The 19804-nt window shown below is 43.4% G+C and overlaps 1 protein-coding gene across 6 annotated transcripts in view; it reads left to right on the forward strand.

Moving 5' to 3' along the window:
* The window catches only part of ZNF423 (zinc finger protein 423), a 335612-nt gene that overhangs the window by 51706 nt on the left and 264102 nt on the right, over nucleotides 1–19804 (forward strand). For 5 of the 6 annotated variants that reach the window (XM_074968639.1, XM_074968641.1, XM_074968643.1 and 2 more), the window contains exon 2: nucleotides 19672–19731. The exons of the other annotated variant lie outside the window; for it this stretch is intronic. In XM_074968639.1, coding sequence (XP_074824740.1) covers nucleotides 19672–19731 — 60 coding nt within the window. The remainder of the gene's footprint in view (nucleotides 1–19671; nucleotides 19732–19804) is intronic. 6 annotated transcript variants of the gene reach the window in all.

Consider the following 19804-nt stretch of genomic DNA (forward strand, 5'->3'; position numbering starts at 1 on the left):
TCATAGCTGTAATTAAAATGGCTTGTCAGGAAAAACCTTTTCTCTTTTTCTTGTTCTGTGCTACTCATTCCGGAAAAATAGCTGGCCACTTAAAAAATTTCTAAGTTTGAAGGACTAGCAGCAAAACTCAGTGTATTTTTTTAGGCAGAAGTGTAGAAATCTGGCTGAACATTTCTTCCCCCCCTCCCCCCCCACCCCCCGGGATGATTAATAGCTTTCAATGATGAATGAGATATTTATAAAAGGTGAACTTGCCTTTTTGCTCGGGGTGGCAAACGCTGCCTTCTGCTGAAACTCACTTTAGCATGTATGGACTTTTAAAACAGAATACAGTGAATCCCCCTGGTCAGAATTACCAAGTAAAATAATAAAACCTTTGTAAGAATACATTTTCTATGTGTGGTGTCACTTTATAAACCTCTCCAGGATCATTGCCACTGATTAAATGAATGAATGGATGGATTTCTATCCTATTTATCAGTCTTCCTGTGTGAATTTTTCCCAAAAGACCAAACTCTCCATGTAAAATTGCAAGTTTTGTAATGAGGAAATTTGGGGCAGGGGGAGGGAAAAGGGGGGGGTGTAGCCATTTTGATGGTCCAGAATGGTTGTGGCAGTAGGTGGCCAGAAGTGCTGAAGTATTTGAGTTGCTGGACTCCAATGTCAGAGTGGGGAGAAGCAGACAATTCTGGTTTCCCTGCCATCATAAACAAGATCAGGCTTAAGTTAATATAGAGCCTGATCCAAAGTCAGTGGATTTATTTGACTTCTACATGCTTTGGAGCAGGCCCATAATGGGAAAAGTGGCATCAGAAGAAAAGACTTATGGGGATAACACGAAGCACTGGCAAATATATCCAAAGTCAGTTTTCTGTAACGAAAGAGAAGAAAAGAATATTTACAGTCTACTGAAAATAGGATGCGGGGGAGGGATGTAGGGTATTGACCAGACCATGTCAAGCACTGAACTCTCTTCTTTGAGTTTTTACTCCAAAATCACATGGGGTCAGTTCCTTTGTCTTCCTAAGTAAGGCAGAAAACATGGTACTGTTGAGTAGCAGTGCTAGGATGGAATCCTCAACCCAGTATAGCTAAGGCTGTGTGTCTGTCCTGGAAGTTACGGATTCCGTGACTTTCTGTGACCTCCATGACTTCTGCAGAGGCCGGTGCTGGCTATGGGGCTGCCCAAGCCTGGGTTTGGGTGTGTGGGAGGGGGCTCAGGGCTGGGGGCAGGGGGTTGGGGTGCGGGGCGGCGTTTACCTCAGGGTGAATTTTTCTCGAAAGACCAAACTCTCCATGCGGTTCCCGGCCAATGGGAACTGCAGAGCCAGAGCTTGTGGCACCAGTGGGGGTCCCGGGCTGCATGCTGCTTTCTGCCCCCTCCCCTCCCCCCAGCACCAGTGGGGGTACTGGGCCACCCTCTCCAGCACCTGCGGCACCCCCAGGCTGTCTCCCCCTGCCCAGCACCCATGCCCCCCCATGCTAGTTTTAGTTAGGGGTATGTAGTAAAAGTCATGGACAGGTCATGGGCCGTGAATTTTTGTTTACTGCCCGTGACCTGTCCATGACTTTTACTAAAAATACTCCTGACTAAAACATAGCCTTAAATATAGCATGCATTTTTGGGTTATTTGCTTGCCATGGTATGACTGTGCTATTGTTAGTGATAGTTTCAGGACATCATAAGGAAGATGTGAGGTCAAATTCAGAGTGATGTATGAGATGGAGTGAGCCACATGTCAGTGAGCGGGTAGTAGGCAGGCTAAGTTTGTAACTTGCAGGCTAAAGTCCAGAAGAAGGTGTAAGAAGTTTTAAGTTAGCATGTGTGCGTAGTGTGGGACTGCATGTGTCTTCTTACACCCTCCTGTCAGTTGTGTTTCCTTCTCTTCCTCCCTTCTTCTAGCTCTTTGTGTAAATTACACCCACTTGGGGTCCCTTAGGCTAGTAAGATACTTTTACAACACCTCTGAATTTGTCCTGTGGAGTTAAAATTCTGTTCTGAATGGCCTTTTCTTCTTTTTCTTGTGAATGTATCACTACAATTTCAACACTTACATTTTCTTTATTATCCATTATCATTTGAATGCAGCAAAAATATTTAAACTTTTTGTTTCTGAAACGCAATAATGTGTGGTTTTATGAACAATGCGAGAAAAGTCACTTTTGGCTGCCTTGTTTCACTTGACCCTTAAAACATCTGTTTACTCATAGTACCATTTATGTAAAGTGCTCAGATACTATGGGGACAGTTGCCTTAGGAATTCGTATAATAATGATATGGTTTGAGTCTTTGTATAGCTATCCTAGATTACATGTCTCTCTCTACAGATGAACTTATTGCTTTTTCAACCTGGCTACTTTTAAAGAAGTATGTTTTACTCCCTAGTCCTTATCTCTCTGAACTGCATTCTGAACACCATCCCCTGCCTGAGCAGTGTGGTTTGCTCTGTGTGTGTGTGTGTGTTCGTCCGTCTGTCCGTCCATTCACTAGGGAATCTGAGTAGCATGGTACCTCTAAAACGCTCCACCCTCAAATGAAGGGGATTAATTTCCAATTGAAACAAGTTGAAGATGATGTCTCCTGGGATGCACTTTGTTTCAGTGAGTAAGCTCTATGCCAAACAGCAAAGGCACTGTTTTCCTGTCTATGGGATGGGTTCCCCAGAGAGGAGGGGGGTATTTCTGCAAGACTAGTCTAGGGTATGGGACAGAGGAGAGAGACATTTGGAACAAGGATAGCTACATGACCCCCAATCTCCTCTCTTCTCTCCCACAAATACGCTCTTGTGGCTGGATGTGAAGATAAGGTGCCTGTCTCCTCTCCCTGCTCCTGCAGTGGCTCTTAATAGCATCAGCTCATGGCTGCAGGCTAAGGCAGCAGCCTGCTCCCCCCTGTTTCTCTGCTGCTTCTGGGCATTAAAGGAGAGTGCATGTGCTAGGCCCCCTGGAGCCAAGCACTGAAGCCCCGCCTCACCTCAAGCTGTGGGGAGGAGAGAACAAAAGAGAGGGAGAGACTAGAAAATAATAAAATACAGAAGGGGGAGAAAAGAGGGTAAAAACCAGACAAGGGTAAAATCAAGGTGAAGGAGAAAAAGAAAACAAGCAGAAATGCCTGAAGAGAGAGACACAGAAGGCAGGGGGAGAAATACAAGAGAAGGCAGCACTTGTGCCAGGACATGGCATGAAGAGACGATGGCCCATCTGCCAGCAATCACAAAGGGGTTTCCAAAAAAAAATAAAAAAATTGGGAACCACTGAACTGGGTGTATGGCAAAGGCTCCAAACAGACTTAAAGAAATAGACTGCAGGGTTACAGACTTGGGGCTTTAAATTTGCTATACCGTCGCAGGGATTGCACAGCCTTAAAATCATCCCCGGGGTGTGGAAGTACTGCTGAGTGGGACGCCCTGGTTCTGTGGATGGTTGCTGGTTGATTGAACTCTGGGGGAGGGGACACAAGACCTCATATTCCCTCTGCTATATTGCAGCTGCTCCATCAACGGCTGCACAAGCAGGGAAGCTGAGTGGGCTTAGACGGGGTCCTCGGCTCTTCCCCCCCCCCCCCCAGCTATTGAAGAGCTGGGGTTTCACTTGTTTCAGAGAACAGGTTTAATTCTTTCCCAACCAACGTAAATGGAGAGGGGGGCCCCTCAGGTTTTTGCTTAGCGCGATACAAGGTAATGATGGGGAGCAGCCTGAAAGGTCATTTCTGATCCCCAGCCCCAAGTGGAGTTCATAAAATCCCAAGCAACTGCAGTATGTGGGGGGCAGATGTCACACATGACAGACAACTAGTATCATATAAAAGGGGGAGGGGGCATAGCAGCATGGGGGAAGGATAGCTCAGTGGTTTGAGCATTGGCCTGCTAAACCCAGGGTTTTGAGTTCAATTCTTTAGGGGGCCATTTAGGTATCTGGGGCAAAAATTGGGGATTGGTCCTGCTTTGAGCAGGGGGTTGGACTAGATGATCTCCTAAGGTCCCTTCCAACCATGATATTTTATGATTCTATGGCGCAAATAAGTGGAGGACACTCAGGAAGACTTGGACTGCTCTCTGCGACATAATGGAAGGGACAGGGTACTAAGGAGTAAACCCAATGCAAACTAATCTCAGACGTCCCCATATATGCATCATCATTAGGGCAGTATCACCAGAACTTCCGCTCCTCATTGGCACTTGTGAAAAAGAGTTTCCCTTGTTTGGTCCAGGGTCCTCTGCTGTTTCGTGCCACTCTGAAATATAAGGCTCCTTGTCCAGTTGCACTTGTTGTGTCAGACCCTAAATGAAACAATATGAGGAAATAGGCACTGATGTACACCATCCTGTTCCATCACCAGAACTAAGGAACTGGAATTGTCAGGTTAAACCCCAAGTATCTTATTTTAAAAATCCCTAGTCCATAGGGTTAACTTTCCAATCCAAAAATATTTCATCCATTATGGTCAGATTTTTCAAAAATCACGTGAATAGACCTCCTCCACAAATATGGAGTTTGTACATACATAGGTCCAGTTCTAAGCATTGAGGTTTTTAATTGCACTCTCTGTATGAAATGTTGATTCTGAGCGCAAACAGAAATATTGAATGTATTTTATTATAATGTATATTTATACATAGTGGATTTTGATGGGAAATGTGCATCTCCAGTGGAGATTGTGAATTAGAAATACAAAGACTAAATATGAGCCCTGGGAATAAATGTGCTATAGCTTGTGATTCAGGCATGGAGTCTGTGTCATGGGGTATGATTAGCCTTTACAAATGGCCCATAGCCTTTCTCCTGTTTTAGATGTGATATTTTTCTTTGGAATGTCCCTTTTATCGTAACATGGTTACATTAAGTTTCATTGTAGTATTTTAAGACCAGAGCCTGTTAGCTGTGTGAAGATTTACAGTAGAAGTTTAAGCTAATGGATACTTATCAGGCAGGCTGTGTTTGGTGATCGTCCATCATTTGCTCATTAAACAGTGTGTCTAAGTGATTCTCATTTCCTCCCTGCCATGTCTGGAAAGGAGGAAACTAGGCACATTACGCTGGAATATTAATGTCTTGGAGGATTTAGTCACCCATAAGTAGATCTTCTTTGCATAAACCTGCTAGTGCTATATTATTTTGTTGTTTGTCTTTTCGTCCTTAATTGTCTTCACTTCTTTCTCTGTTTCTGTGTGTTTTCCTTGTTTTTCTTTAGAATTCAGTCTACGTTTTTTTTCGTTCTTTCTTCCTTTTTTTCCTTGACCTAAAGAGCATAGCAGTCTGGGTATCCCACAGAAAGGCTGACTTTGCCAGCAAAAACCACACACTCTGCCAAGCCCTGTTACTGACTTTGGAAAAAAGCAGCTAGAGAACTAATGAGAATTTAGGCTCTGAACTATCTAAATAAGCCATGTCAGTAAACCCTCTTGTCTTATTCTGTGGCCTGCTGGCCCATGAAAGGACAAATATATAATAGTCCTATTTAGGATAGAAAAAAATCCTGGCCAAAGGCCATCACTCACTGAATCCTGTATGGAGGTTAGGAGAACAAGAATGCTGCTCTGCTGATCCACTCAGAAAGCTGAAAGCAATTGTGTTTAGAAAAAACTCGGAGAACTTGTAGCTTTTCAAATGTTCTGCATAGGATCATGTGTGCTGGGACTTGAGCAAGGACTATACTGTCAACCAGCTAGATGGGATTTTGTTTCAAAATGCCAGCTTCCATCTAACGCTGAAAGAAGACGATTTATGACTTATGCAAGATGGCAAAAGTCAGTGCAAACAAGCAAAATGTCTAGTAAACTGAAAGTTGTAGTTGGAGATGACAGCAGTAGTGTGGTGCAGTAGTTGTTTCAGTGTGGATGAACTGGCTCAAATTACTGGTGCAAAGCATCCCTGGTTGTCTAACTTGGAATCTTTTCTACTTCCCTTAAATGTAACTGTTGAATCAGCAGATGAGTTTACTTGTCTTACCCTATAGACAAAAGTCCAGGTGATCTTGCTGAATAACCAGATGAATTCATAATGATTCTTATATGTGTTTTCTCATTAAATTGCTAAATCCCCACAAAATTTTATCATTTACATTTGAATTGGAATTTTCTTCCATGCACCTTTGCTGTCATCGCAGTGTAAAGTTCTTCCCAATACAGTCAAGCCGCTATGTGCTCCACTGTATGTGGAAGCTAGTTTTTGTGGCAAGGTCCCTGAATTCTGCAGCACTCCAGTGCAGCAGAATGGAACTCTCTAGCAGTTTCATTTAATTAAAAAAACAACAACAAAAACCCCAAATTCAGTGTATTTTATGCTGCTCCCACCTTTTCCTCTTTCAATAATTTTGTCAGTTTTTGGTATCAACATCACTGAGCTGCATGATAGAAGTTGATAGGCGGGACGATAGATATTCTGGCTGCTGGATGGGGGGCAGATAAGCTTTTGGAACCTTTGAGGAGGCACTGGAGGCAGTTCAAGATTAGCATGTCAGCTGGAGCTTTCTGTTAAAGGGATCATCAGTGAAATAGTTAATAATGTTGCCCTTTATATTGTCATCTTCAGGTTTCTGAGTTAACCCATTAAGATGAATGGGCCTGTTTACACCTATCAGAGCAATTGTTTCAGGCTCTCTGCAGACTTCAGGGTATGTGTACATTGCAAAAAGGTGTGTTCTTAATTTGTCAGTGGTCCCCAAACTGTGGGGTGTGCCCCTCTCAGGGGGGGCATGGAGGAATGTCCGGGGTAGGGGACGCGGCGGGGCCTGGGCCAGCCCCCACAAGGGGGTGGAGTGGGAGTGCCTCCTTGCCCCTGGTCACAGCTGCCCCTGCTCCCAGCCACGGCCTGGCCCCCGTTCCCAGCCACAACTCACCCCTGGCTCCCACTCCCAGCCCCTGCTCTCTGCTGCCAGCCCCTGGCTGTGGCTCCGCTCCTGGGCTGCAGCCCCCGGCCCGGCTACAACGCCACACCCCGCCCATGGAGGGAGATGGGGGTGCGGATGCATTCCATTACTGGTAAGTGGGGGCACGAGAGGAAAAGTTTGGGCACCGCTGATTTAGGGTAGCAAACCTGGGTTAGCTAACTCAGGTTAAAATAGCAGTCAGGACATGGCAACTCAGGTTTTAACTTGCGTTAGTAGCTCAAATAAAACCCCATAGGGGAGTCTGGGGTTGAACTCAAGCTGCTAACCCAAGTTAGAAGCTTTGTCTTCACTGCTATTTTAACTTTTGGGGAGATACAACTCTCCTCCCCCCCCTTTTTTTTTTTAGTGTAGACATACGCCAGAGAGACAATACCGCATCCTTTTACACTTGGGTCATGTAGCTAAACTTTAAAGATTTTTAATCTGCCTTGTGCTCCTGCAAGGCTAGTTTTAAACTGTTTCCTTAGGGTCCTGATCCTGCTAAATCCTGAACATCTGCATTTCCCTTTGACTTAATGGAAATTGATGGTGCTCAGCACCTGATGGGATCATGACCAACGTAAGGTATTGTATACTGAGGCTGCTCTGTGTCAGGCTGTTGGAGGATGAATGGTGCTGGGATGAACATCTTTGGCTTTGTGTACTACATTACAGAGTTTTGTTCACAAAAGTCAGCTTTCGTTGACAAAAGAGTGGAGGTATACACACTACACTGCTCCTTCCACCAATAAAACTCTCCTCGATGAGAGGTGTAGAGCTTTTGCGACAAAGTTATATCGACAAAGTGTCAGTATAGACTTCGTGCTTGGTTATGTTGCTGTAAATGGCCTCCCCACAATCACCATCCTGACTGCTCTGGTCAGCAGTTTGAAATCTGCTGCACTGCACCTAAGTACACAGGCTTCTGCTTTGCCTTCTTTAAAAGCCTGGGAATTTTTGAAATTCCACTTTCTGTTTGCTTGACATGGACAGCTCACATCACATCTTCCCAGCTGACCATGGTGGCTCCACGCAGCAAACGCTTCCCATTTGGAGCACACCTGAGTTGTTGGATCTGCTGGCACTGTGGGGAGAGTACAGTTCCAGCTGTAGGAACTTCAATACCTACAGTCTGATTTCTCATGGCATGTTTGATAAGGGCTATGAATGGGACACGCAGCAGTGCTGTGCAAAGATAAAGGAGCTGAAACAAGCCTAGCAGAAGGCAAGGGAGTCTAACCGTCGCTCTGGTGCTGTGCCGAAGACCTGCCACTTCTATAAGGAGCTGGATGCCATCCTCCGCAGGACCCCACCTCCACCGCCAAGAGCCTCGTAGATACGTCAGCGGGGCTAGAGACAGCGGACAGCAGACTCAACCCTGAGGATGAAGTTGTGGACGAGGAGGTCGAGTTGGAGGATGATGTGGAGCGTACGGCAGGGTTGCCCGCTGTGAGTCAGGACCTCTTTTCCACTCTGGAGGCGTCTAGCCAGTCCCAGCAGTTCGTCTCTGGCAAGCATCATGCAGGAGAGGAGAGCCCTGGTAAGTGGTCTTTCTGAGTAGATGCTGTTTGGTTATATGAGGTAGAGCTGTCCTTTGCTTTGTATATTCTAGAAGTGGGTGAAGGATAGAAATGTACCAGACTAGCTGTGTTTGTGTGTGCGTCACATTCCCCTGTGCAGCTAAGTGCGGCAGAACACTGTTAATGTGCACCGAGATTTCACGGGAATCCTCCAGAGAGATCTCTAGGAAACTTTCCGGGAGGTACTCACCAATCCTCTGCCGAAGGTTCCTTGGCAAAGTTGCTTTGTTCCTTCCCCCATTGTAGGAAACTTGTCTGCGGCAATTGGCAATCACTTATGCAGGGACCACCACGGCACACAGGCGAGCAGCATAGGGACTTGGTCTGATGCCGCACACATGCAGGAGAGATGCACTCATGCATCCTTGATTACCCTCAGGAATGAGATATCCGCCTCATTCACCCCCGCCTGTGGAAAATGGTGGTAGAATTTACAATATTTTCCTGAGTCATCTGCAGTGATCCCCTTAAAAGACCGTGAGATTCTTTGCCCCATCTTGAGCCCCTTTCCCTCCCCCCTGGGGCAAACTCGTCATGTTTAGGGCATTCGCTGCACTGGGTGCTTGCCAAGGGAGAGTGAGAAACTGATTTGTGTTTTTTAAAAAAGTGCATTTTACGATGTTGATTTGATGCATGCACTAAGAATCATGCTTCTGTTTCTTGTTTCTTGTGCTTCTGCAGATGTGGCCTTCAGGGGAACCCCATACACACTGGCGGAGCACCTCCGCGAGATAAAGAAGTGACCAAGGAGGCCACATTTCGAGAGGTGCTCCAATCCTCAGAGGCCGAAAAAAGAGAAGGCAGGGCGTGGAGAGAGACTTTAAAAGAAAATTATAAAATAGATAGGCAGGACAGAAAGGAGAGCCAGGAGCGGATGATAAAAATGGTAGAGGAACAAATGGAAATGTTGAAGTCCCTAATCATGCTGCAGGCTGAATTCAGGTGTGCGCAACACCCCGCCCCCCCTCCGCCTGCTCCCTCCCCCCCCCCCACCAGCAGCTGATACAGAACTGCTTTCCATACCCTCCTCAAATTCCTCCCACACATTCATTGCAACTTCCTGGCCCATCTTGGTACCTCATTCACTTCACCCCTTCAGAGTTACACACAGCCATAAGAACCTACACTGCCCTTCATTGTTATCTCTCTTCCCACCAAGCCTTTTGTGTGTTTGTTGTTAATTTGTATTTAATAAAAACATACTCTCTGAAAGATAACCAATCTTTGTCTCCTACACATGGTGGTTGCTGCTGGAATTAATACACAGTGGCAATTTGATCATTTGCTGAGTACAAATCATGGTCGGGAATCATCAAAATTTTCATGCAAGTCAACAAAGCAAGGCAGAGTGCTGTATAGAAAGACACATTACTGGAGCTCATTGTCAAAATGGTGCCTCAAAGCCTCTGTGATTCAAGTAGCCCCAGTTGTGCTCCTGTAATAGCCCTGGTATCTGGCTGCTCAAAATCAGCCGCCAGGCGATCTGCCTCTGCGCTCCACAGTGGGAGAAACTTATCACCCTTAGCCTCACAAATATTATGGAGCGCACAGCAGGCTGCTATGACCATGGGAATATTTTCCTCTTTTAGGTCTAACCTGCCAAAAAGGCAGTGTCAGTGAGCCTTTAATCTGCCAAAGGCACATTCTACAGTTGTTCTGCACACGCTCAGCTATTGTTGAAGCGCTCCTTGCTGCTGTTCAGGTTTTCCGTGTAAGGCTTCATGAGCCATGGGAGTAAGGGGTATGCTGGGTCTCCCAGGATCACTATGAGCATAGCTACCCACAGTGCACTGCTCTCTCTGTCAGTGCTAGAGTACCAACTATGGATGCTCTCTGGTGAACAGAAGCAGCATTGTGTGAGCATGCACAAGCGATGTAATTATATGGGTTTTTGATTGTTGGTGTAACTTGTGTTGACAAAACTCTGTAGTGCAGACAAGGCGTCTGTGTGGTTGTTCATTGGTTTGGAGGCTTATAATTTCATATGATCCCTTTTTAGAGGCAGAAAGGAAAACTTTGAGAAAGGGGTTGTGGATAGATGGGAGACAATATGAAAGCTAAGCGCATTGAAAGGATATGTATCTGAGGGTGGCGGCTGTAAACAAGTGTGAAAAGTATATGAGAACTGATGTTTCAGGGAAGTGGCAATCACTGAGCTCTAGCTTAAATGTATCTATGTCTAGGTCTGGGAAAATATGTATTTATTGTATGATTTGATTAATAATAAAGGGTCTTATTACAAAACATATCCAGAGGGAAATATGAGAGTTTGGACGCACACACTGCAGGCTAATATACAGACAATATTGATACAACTTGTAGTAGTTTGTGAGAAATAAACCCATCCTATTTAGAATAACATAATCTAACACCCAACCAACTAAAATGCAACATGGCCATTTTCTGCACTCAGACCATTTCATCATCCTCTTCAGAGAGGTTATCTGATGTAACAAAATGGTGAGAGTACTCTACCATAACGGTCCAAAACACAATAGCTCTGATTCAGGAAAGTCACCTGATTCCCTATTTAGACAGGGCACGGAAAGTTAAACATGTGGTTAAGTACGTTTCCAAATTGGGGCCAATAATATTATGCCATTGTTTTTGACTCTTAGGATAGAACACTGTAGCATTTTTATTCTAAGGCAAATATTAGTACAATCCTATCATGTCAATAGTTCCCTTCACCCCTTGAAGGCTATGGATAAGAAGTATGCATATAGAATCTGAGCTGTTAAGGGGCTGTTGCTCATTTGTAAGGTTTGATTGCATCTAGAAATCAACATGTGGCTCAGAAGTGCCTTGGTTTGATAAGGTTAACTTCTTTCCTGGGAGTGATCAAGTGTTAAATAAGCACTGTACTATGAATGGAGTTCAGGTAATGGCACACCCATAAATAGATTTTCAGATTCATGCGGGAATGGATGCTGAATTCTTTCTGACGTTTCTTTGAGCGCAGAGGACCGAAACCTTTTAGTCTCCAGCACCAGTGACCTAGCAATTAAATAAATATCCTCTGAGAACATCTAAGATAAGCTGGCAAAATATAAACATTTGGATTTGTGTAATACTGTTTAATGAATGGAATATCTGCCCACAGTTCCCTACTGTATCTGAGCTGTGCTCGGTTGTAGTGAAGAGTGGTGGCCAGAGGGATCTGGTTGTGGCTCTCTGATTCAGGGCTGCCTACTCCTGTCATAAATTAGAGCAGAAAGGCCTCTTGTTCTAATGCTGCTGGCATTGCTGGCTTAAGGTCCCTTACGCCCGTGGAGAACTGGGTATAACAGTGGAATCCACCTCTGCCACACCCCCCAACATTTCTTTAGCAAGCCCATCCCTGACCTGCTCCCTCTTCTTTTTTATGTCAGCATGAGGCGGCAACTGGTGTATGAAGGTGCTGTGCCTCCTCTGGCAGCTCTATGCCAGCAGAAATTCCCCCTGCACATGGGAAATTCTCTACTTGCACAGCACAAAGTGGCCTTAGTGAACTGGAGAATCTGGCCCTTTGAGTTTATCACAAGAAGATTTTCTGTATGTGCTAGCCCAAGGACATTTTCAAAGCTCTTTGCATGGAAATTCATTCCAAGACGTTTTTTTTCCTAGAGGGTTCAACTTCATAGTTGCTTCCCAGAGAAACTGCATTAAAAGGATACTGTCAATTTAGAAACTGTGAAAGTTCTTTATGACCATAGTTACTAGAAGCACCAAGATTACTGTACTTGAAGAATTAGACTAAAAGAGCGCCTCTCTCCTTGTTTCCAGTTTGTTCACTTCGTGCACTGGATGACAATTTGGGTGCACAGTTTGTTTCCCCTTTTCGTCTGTTCAGTCAGTCAGTTTATCTCCACTGTGGTTTATGTAGGTCATTTACACAGCAACAGGGGAGAGAGAAACTTTTTAACAATAAACAAAAATAAGGGTAAGGCCACAAACACTGATAAACGAACTCAGAGAAGATTTTAGTACTTTGAAACTACTTTTAATTCCTTTTTAAAAATTGACTATGAATTCAACCTGAGATCTGAAAATTGACATAATCACCAATAATATACTGTACTTGGAACATGACTGACACTTTTGTTGATGATGCATGAAGCAGAATACAATTCAGGTTGCTGTTCTCTAGCTATATTGGCTCTGCATTACTAATAGGAGTGAAATTTTTTTTAAGACATTTCAAAACAATGACTCAGAGAGAGCAGATATAGTATGAACCTTTTACATCGCCGTTGTTTCTCACTACAACCATACCTGAATGCACAAACACCTTTCATAGTTCGGAGAAAAGTGGGGGAAAGGAGGGTGTGTGTAACTGACAAGAATAATTGGAATTTAAATGTAGAGGTAGCCAAGATTCTAAAATGTTTCAGTCCAGTGTGAAATACCTTAGAGGGCACTGTTTTTTTATGAAGTGCTGAGCATTGCTCTCAAGAAAACAGGCCCCTTTAAAGTGTCTCAAGTTTAGGCAAAATCACTAGCTGCTTTTTAAAATCTTGGCTTACATCCTTAAACTTCACCTCTCTTTCCTTTAATATTTCCATGCTGTACTTCCGAAGGAGAATGTTTCGAATACTTCTGCATCTTTCTATCAGTCTCAGTCTCAGTGCATAGGCGCTGGCTCCGTGGGTGCTCCGGGACTGGAGTGGGGGCAGGAAGAGGTGAGGTGGGAGCTGGGGGAAGGGGTGGAATGGGGGTGGGGCCTGGGGTGGAGCAGGAGTCGAGCATCCCCCCAGGAAATCACAAAGTCAGCACCTCTCTCTCAGTGGTTTAGCAGTAGCTGTGTTCTGCTGTTGCTGCACAATAGTAGTTTAGATTTCTGTGTTTGCATCATCAAAGTGATTAAATGGCACCTATGGAAGGGTCTAATCCTTGATTTTGGTTAATTATGGTTTTGTCCCTTGTTTCTCAGAAAACATTTATTCTTCTTTGAATGAGGGTCCCTATTGTATTCCAGTGAGGGTTATGCATGTTTGCTATGTTCCCAGAGTCAGAGAATTTGAAAATAGTGTCTGTTGCTCCTTGCTTGAGCCCTGGCTCACCTTGTGCTTTCATCCGATAAAGGGCGGGGCAGACCGACTGCATCCGCAGTTCCTTCTCATGGCCAGGTGGTCTGGGTCAGAACTTTCAGTGTCCTCGTCACTGACGCACTTTGAAATAAGACAGTGTACATAGTTTGCCAGTTTTTAGATTAGTTTTACCAGTTTATTGTACTTTTATTGTAGTTTTAGTACTTGGTCTAGATTTGGGTTTATTTTTTTGTTTGTCTTCTTCGCCAATCCCTCCTCCCTCCTCCCCTGTACTGGCACGCGGGTATTGGACTATGCCCTGGACTCCGGGCTTCAAACTCTGCACCTCTTGCCTGCGTTCCTTCTTGGTCAGCAACGAACACCAACGCTGTCTGTCCTGCTTGGGAGAAGCTCCTGTGTGTCCAGGTGCAGTATTTGCCTATCCTTCCCCAGCTACATCTGAGAAGGGCAGGCTTTCTGCCTCTGGAAGCGCCTCATGGAGTTCTCCTCGAGACCTCACTTGGACCCAGGCCAGGGAACCCTCACATACATTGGACTGAATTAGTGAGGAGCTGTCTCCTGCTACTGCGTCCAAATCTGGTGCTGTCGGAACCACCCCCACGGACCCCATAGTGGGGCCTAGTCATGAGGTAAGGAAGCATACCTATAAGCATGGGACTAAGTCTTCCTCAAAATCGAAGAAAGCGAACACTCCTTCCATGAGTTCGAGACATGGCGACAGATCATGTGCTAAGTTCCATAGACCTGAGAAGAAGTCACACAAGCAATGGAATCTGGCTGTTCTGAGCACTGGTCCATTGGTATTGTTATCACTGGCATCCCAAAGGATGTGGGATTGTCCTGTTCCAGGAAAGTCCATGGTGCCAGCACTGATACCCAGAAGGAGAGGGTGCCTTTTACAGCGGGGAGATCTGGAGCCAGAGCCACGTCCCAGGATGTGTTCACCTTGCCAAACCCGGAGTCACCCCATCTATCATGCCCCTCCACTTCTGGAGAGATAATTTCTCTACCACAGGATATGCCTGAGGTACGGGATCCCGCACCATCTGCTCTGATAATTTACACCCTTCCACTGGCTCCAATGGTACTGGCTTTGGAACCTGAGTAAATCTTTTCCTTCTCCGATAAATCGGAACTGGGAGAGGAACCGACCACATCTTATCACCACTACGCACCTTCACGGAGACTGCCATGTCCATGGGAGCATCTACCACCTCAATTATCTCTGAGCCATTGGTACCCCATGCCGTGGAGACCACCACAACCTCCCTGGGATCCAGCCTATTGGCCATACTGGGGAATCTTGTCCCTATACCTCCCCCCAGCCTAGTCCACAAGGGAATCTTCACCTGCCTCCCCCTAAGGGATCCTTCCAGCAGGTGTTCGGATACTATAGTAGAGGAAGAATCCCTTAGTCCGGTCCCGACAGTGGCTCCACAACCAGCTAGATTTCCCTCCTTATCTCTGGATGAAGTGATAGAACAGGGTTCTACTCAGCTTACTTACTGATACCCAAGAAGATAGGCAGATGGAGATCAGTCCTCGATCTTCGGCACCTTAATCGCTTCTTTCACAAGCTCAAGTTTCGTATGGTCATGCTGGCAGCGATTATCCTTTGTCAGAGAAGGGCATGTGGTTTATGGCTCTCGATATGAAGGATGCTTATTTTCACATGGATATCCATGGAGCCCACAGACGTTTCCTGAGATTCACAGTGGGCGTTCACTATTTCCAGTACAGAGTGCTCACCTTTGGAATAGCTGCTGCTCCCCAGGTCTTCACCAAGGTGTTTTTCATCGTAGAAGCTTGTGTCAGATGTTGTTATGGTGTCCTCGTGTTTCCTTGTCTCAACAATTGGCTTCTAGCTGTGCTGTCCAGGCAAGAAGCCCATGCATCAACCTCCATGTTGCTCCAATTTCTTTTGTCGCTCAGAGTCAGCGTCGAAATCGATCCTAGACCCCACATAGTCTCTGGACTTCATAAGGGCTACCATCAATTTGAACGTGGCACGAGCCTATTTAGCAACAGACCAGTTCTAGGCATTATATTCTTGGCATAATTCATTTATCATTTGTGACAATCTTTAAACCAGTTAGCCATCTGCACGACACAGTTGGGTGGAACTTTCTGGTAGAGGATTTACACAATAAACAGGTTTTCAGTACCACCAGTGTAGTGTTCTTTTTAGCGTTTACCATTTTTTGGTTAAGAATGGTCTCCCTAGATCCCGTATATTACTGAGTAGCATATCTTGAAAGTGGTCCCCTTAGATTCTATTCCCTTCTGCTGCACCTATTACTATTATTGTTTTAAATAAACCAGTCTCCACAAGGTAGGGGGAAACAGAGATAAAAAGGTGTAATTTATTTACAAAGTCTAGTACTACTGCTATAAACAAATATATAAAATAGAGAAGGGAAATTGAACCAGGCTTCAAATCATGTCAGAAAATAATAAAAGAGATAACACGTAAGGACAGACAGGGAAAGCAAACTAAAGTAAACATCTCCCTAACTAAAATTAAAATTATGAACAAGGTTTTTCTGACTCACTGTTCTCAGTGGTGAGAATTGGAGATGCCTATGTAACCTCAGCAGTCAAACCCCACTCTGACCTGCTGTTTGCTCCTTGGGAGGACCTGCTGAGCCTGTAAGCAAAATATTCAACCTTTATTCCACTCACTGGATGAGCAGGGACTTCACCTCCAGTTTGGACAAAGCCTTTACACAGCCCTTCCTTTACCAACACAGGAAACTTCTAACATATGTATCCTGACCTTCCAAATGAAATCAACAGAGGACTCATGCACCAGAGGGCAGAATTTAGCCCTTGATGGTCAAGTATTAAAGTTTTTAGTTTAAGGTAATGCTGTCCTGTTCTGTCAACTTTTTTAATGCTTGGATATTTACTGTCTCAGCAGATATACCCCCCCCCCCCACTTCAAATATGTGTGCTTATATAATGTGTGCTTATGTCCAAATGATTTAGATATGCCAGTGAGAAAAGCCTCATAACACCTCTGTGAGGTATTATCCTCTTTTAATAGAGAGGTATATGCTGGTTAGGTAATTTAAGATTACACTAGAAGTCTATAACAGAGCTGGGGAAAATTAACCCAGATTTTTTAATCATGGGGCCATCCTTCCCTCCCTACCTGTCAAAGTGCACAGGACAGGATATTAATGGAACAGATAGTTAAATAGCTGTGGCTTGTTAATCATATTGGTGTGCAGAATGAATATTTTTATGTTAAAGGCTTTCCTTATATCACTGATTCTCATACTGTGTTTGACATCCCTTGGTGCCTGATGTCTAATTTAGGGTCTGGTCTTGCAAACAGTTGGGCACATGAGTACCTGAGTGTTTGCAGGCCCCGCTTAGGTCCCTTGTCCAAAGAGACTAGTCTGTCTTTCTAATTCTCCCTTAGGCCCCATGCATTGTTATGGTGCTGTAGAATAATAATAATTTCTATAGTAAGAATCCCATTTCAGGGAAGTACAAGACTAACCATGCCAGCCTTTTTGTACCACTTGCTACCTTATGTGCTCCTGCTTCCACAGCAAGCACCCATCTTGAACAGTGTGAAGTGATCTGGCTTCTTTTTTTCCTATCGCTCCTGCCAGTTACCTTATTGTTGAAGAGACCAATTTGAACTCCTGTTCGGCTGGATAAAGAAAACCTGTTCAGTTGCACAGTAGTCAGATGTAACAATACCTCCAAGGGGGTTTGCTATTACTTTTTCTCATCCTTGAGCCTATAAAGATAGTGTGTTTATTAAAAGAAAAAAGAGAGAGAGAGAGAGAGAGAGAGAGAGAGAGAGAGAGTGGAAGAAAAAAGGAAAAAGAGAGAGGAAAAATTAGTGGGATGAGCAACAACAGCTAAAATGCATTTATGTCTAAACTAGTGAGGCAATCGACTCCCTTGCTGCATGAAAATGTTAGATAAGGTGATGTGTTTGCATGAGTGTGTGGGGAAGAACCTGAAATCATGACAATAATATTCAATGAATGTAAGTGTTGTCATCTTCATTTAAATATAAAAATGTAGTGGTCTCCCTCCGTCATCCACTCAGCAGAGCAAAACAAATTAATGCCAGTAAAGGCATTCATTTAACCTTTTAAGCATTTAACCTTTGGCCTCATTTAAGGGATTCCTAAAAGTATAGTGTTGTTGTACTGTTGAAATCAAGTGAAATCAAGGACTGTAGCAGTCTCCTGTGTTTAGCCAAAATGTGAGTTAGTCTGTTGTTAAAATTACAGATGACCAACAGTGGTTCCATATATTTCTTATTTAACTGTTATTGAAGTTAAGGCCTTGCCATATTTTTTAAGCAGATTTAGTAAGTTTTATTCTCTTATCCATTAGAAAAGTGATTTAAAAATTTTTTTTCCATAATCAAATAAAAACGTTCTGCTGATCCTTTTTGAATAAGACATGCAGTATAAAGTTAGCTTAATTGACATGTTGGGGGAAAAATATCTTCTCCCAATGTACATGTAATTTTATTGTTGAAACACAAACATATCTGTTCTAAGAGCTGAAGCAATATTTAGCCTCATTATGTCCAGAATATTCCTTTTGCATTTTAGTACTTGTCACAAAAATGAAACAAGATGGTGGTCTCAGAGATACAAAATGGTGGGTGAACCTTTTACTAGAGCAAATGTTTGGCCCAATCCTACTTGTGTCAAAAATAAATGGGAGTTTTGTTACTGATTTTCACATTTTATACTTTGTTTTCCATCATTCCAAATATAATATTTTGTGAAATGTGCTTTTGTGTTCATGTAGGTTTGTTTAAAAGACTACAGCTAATTTTAAGGGATCATCAGCATCAACTGAAGTGGCCAATCTTTGTTGAAGTAATAAAATTATACAATAGCACTACTGTAGTTGTAGCCTTCTATGGAATGTACATTTGTTGTGCGATCTCCACATTAGATTACAGTGCATCAAAAAAAATTTTTATATTACCCATTTAGCTATCTTTTCTATTTCCAATTTCTTTTTAAAACCACCTACGTCAACTTGCTAGAACTGCATCAAGGATATTAGAGCCTGTTGGAAAAAAAATGAGGCTTCCAGGTAATAATAATTGAATCTAAGGGCTGTAAACCTAGCTCTTAGGTCTGGGCATACAACCACCAGTGTGGTCAATGGGAGCTATGGAATGTGAATTTAGAGTGGTACATTGACTTCAGCTGCAGAATCCTGTAGATGTCCATTTTTTAGATGAAGTGAGGTGTGGATAAGGGCGGGTAGTAGTGTTGAGTGTACAGTAAAATGGTGTATGTCAGAGAATAAAGGTCCAATATCCAAACTATATTTTTGAGGGAGAAATAAGGACACTGTTGTATATGATTATAAAGGGGCATGTTGACAATCTCTGCACCTCTGACTTTCAAATGCACACAATTTGACAATAGTAAAACTACTATTGACTGAAGTGGGAATAGAATTGGGCTCCTAGTTGGCAGCTGGTCTCTTGGCTGTTTCTAAGGGGCACAAGGTTGGCTAAACAAAATTTGAACAGCTAAAGATAAAATGTTGTGTTTACTTCTTTCCCAAGTGCTAGATAAGTGTTTAATTCTGAAAGATACTGAGCATCCTACCCCCATTGTCTTCACATGATCAGGCCTTAAATTACAATATAAATATTTAAAGAAAAAGTGCGTATGTGACTGCAATATTACAAAATGTGTCCATACATAACATATAGTGTTTTGGATACCAAACTTTTTAAAACATCATAAATTTTGTAGTTCTTCATATTGTTTAATGACGTCCATCAATATTGTTTTCATAGAACATATCCTTGGTGTGATATGTTAGAGTGAAATTTTCAAAACAGTCTCTTTGCAGCCACAAATTTGCAGTTTTTGTGTGCACCAACCCCCTAAATCTGCACATCCGCAATACATTGTGGTAATTAAACCTCACTTACATCTGCATGTGCAAATTTGGTAATTTGTATATGGGGAAAAAATATTCAGGCACAGATTTAGTAGCCAAGTTGAAAATGTTTGGACAGAAACTTTACTAAATTATCACCCTAAAATTATTTTATGGAAAATAATCTTTTCTTCACTGGTGCAGAAATCTGTTGTAACACTTTAATAGTATATGGGGCTCTAATTATCTCGTGCTTCCTGTTTTGTTTAGAAATCACAAACTGTATTTTGTTCTCTTTCAGTCGAAGAGGGTGAATCTTCAGATTTTGCTTTGAACTGGGACTCATCAGTGACTCAATCAGGTAAATGTTCTAGGTTTTTCTGATTGCAAAGGCTGCCAGAAAGCAGCCAGGCATTTTACAGAAACTGTATTTT

Source organism: Natator depressus, chromosome 12 (genome assembly GCF_965152275.1).
Source record: "Natator depressus isolate rNatDep1 chromosome 12, rNatDep2.hap1, whole genome shotgun sequence".
Taxonomy (NCBI): domain Eukaryota; kingdom Metazoa; phylum Chordata; order Testudines; family Cheloniidae; genus Natator; species Natator depressus.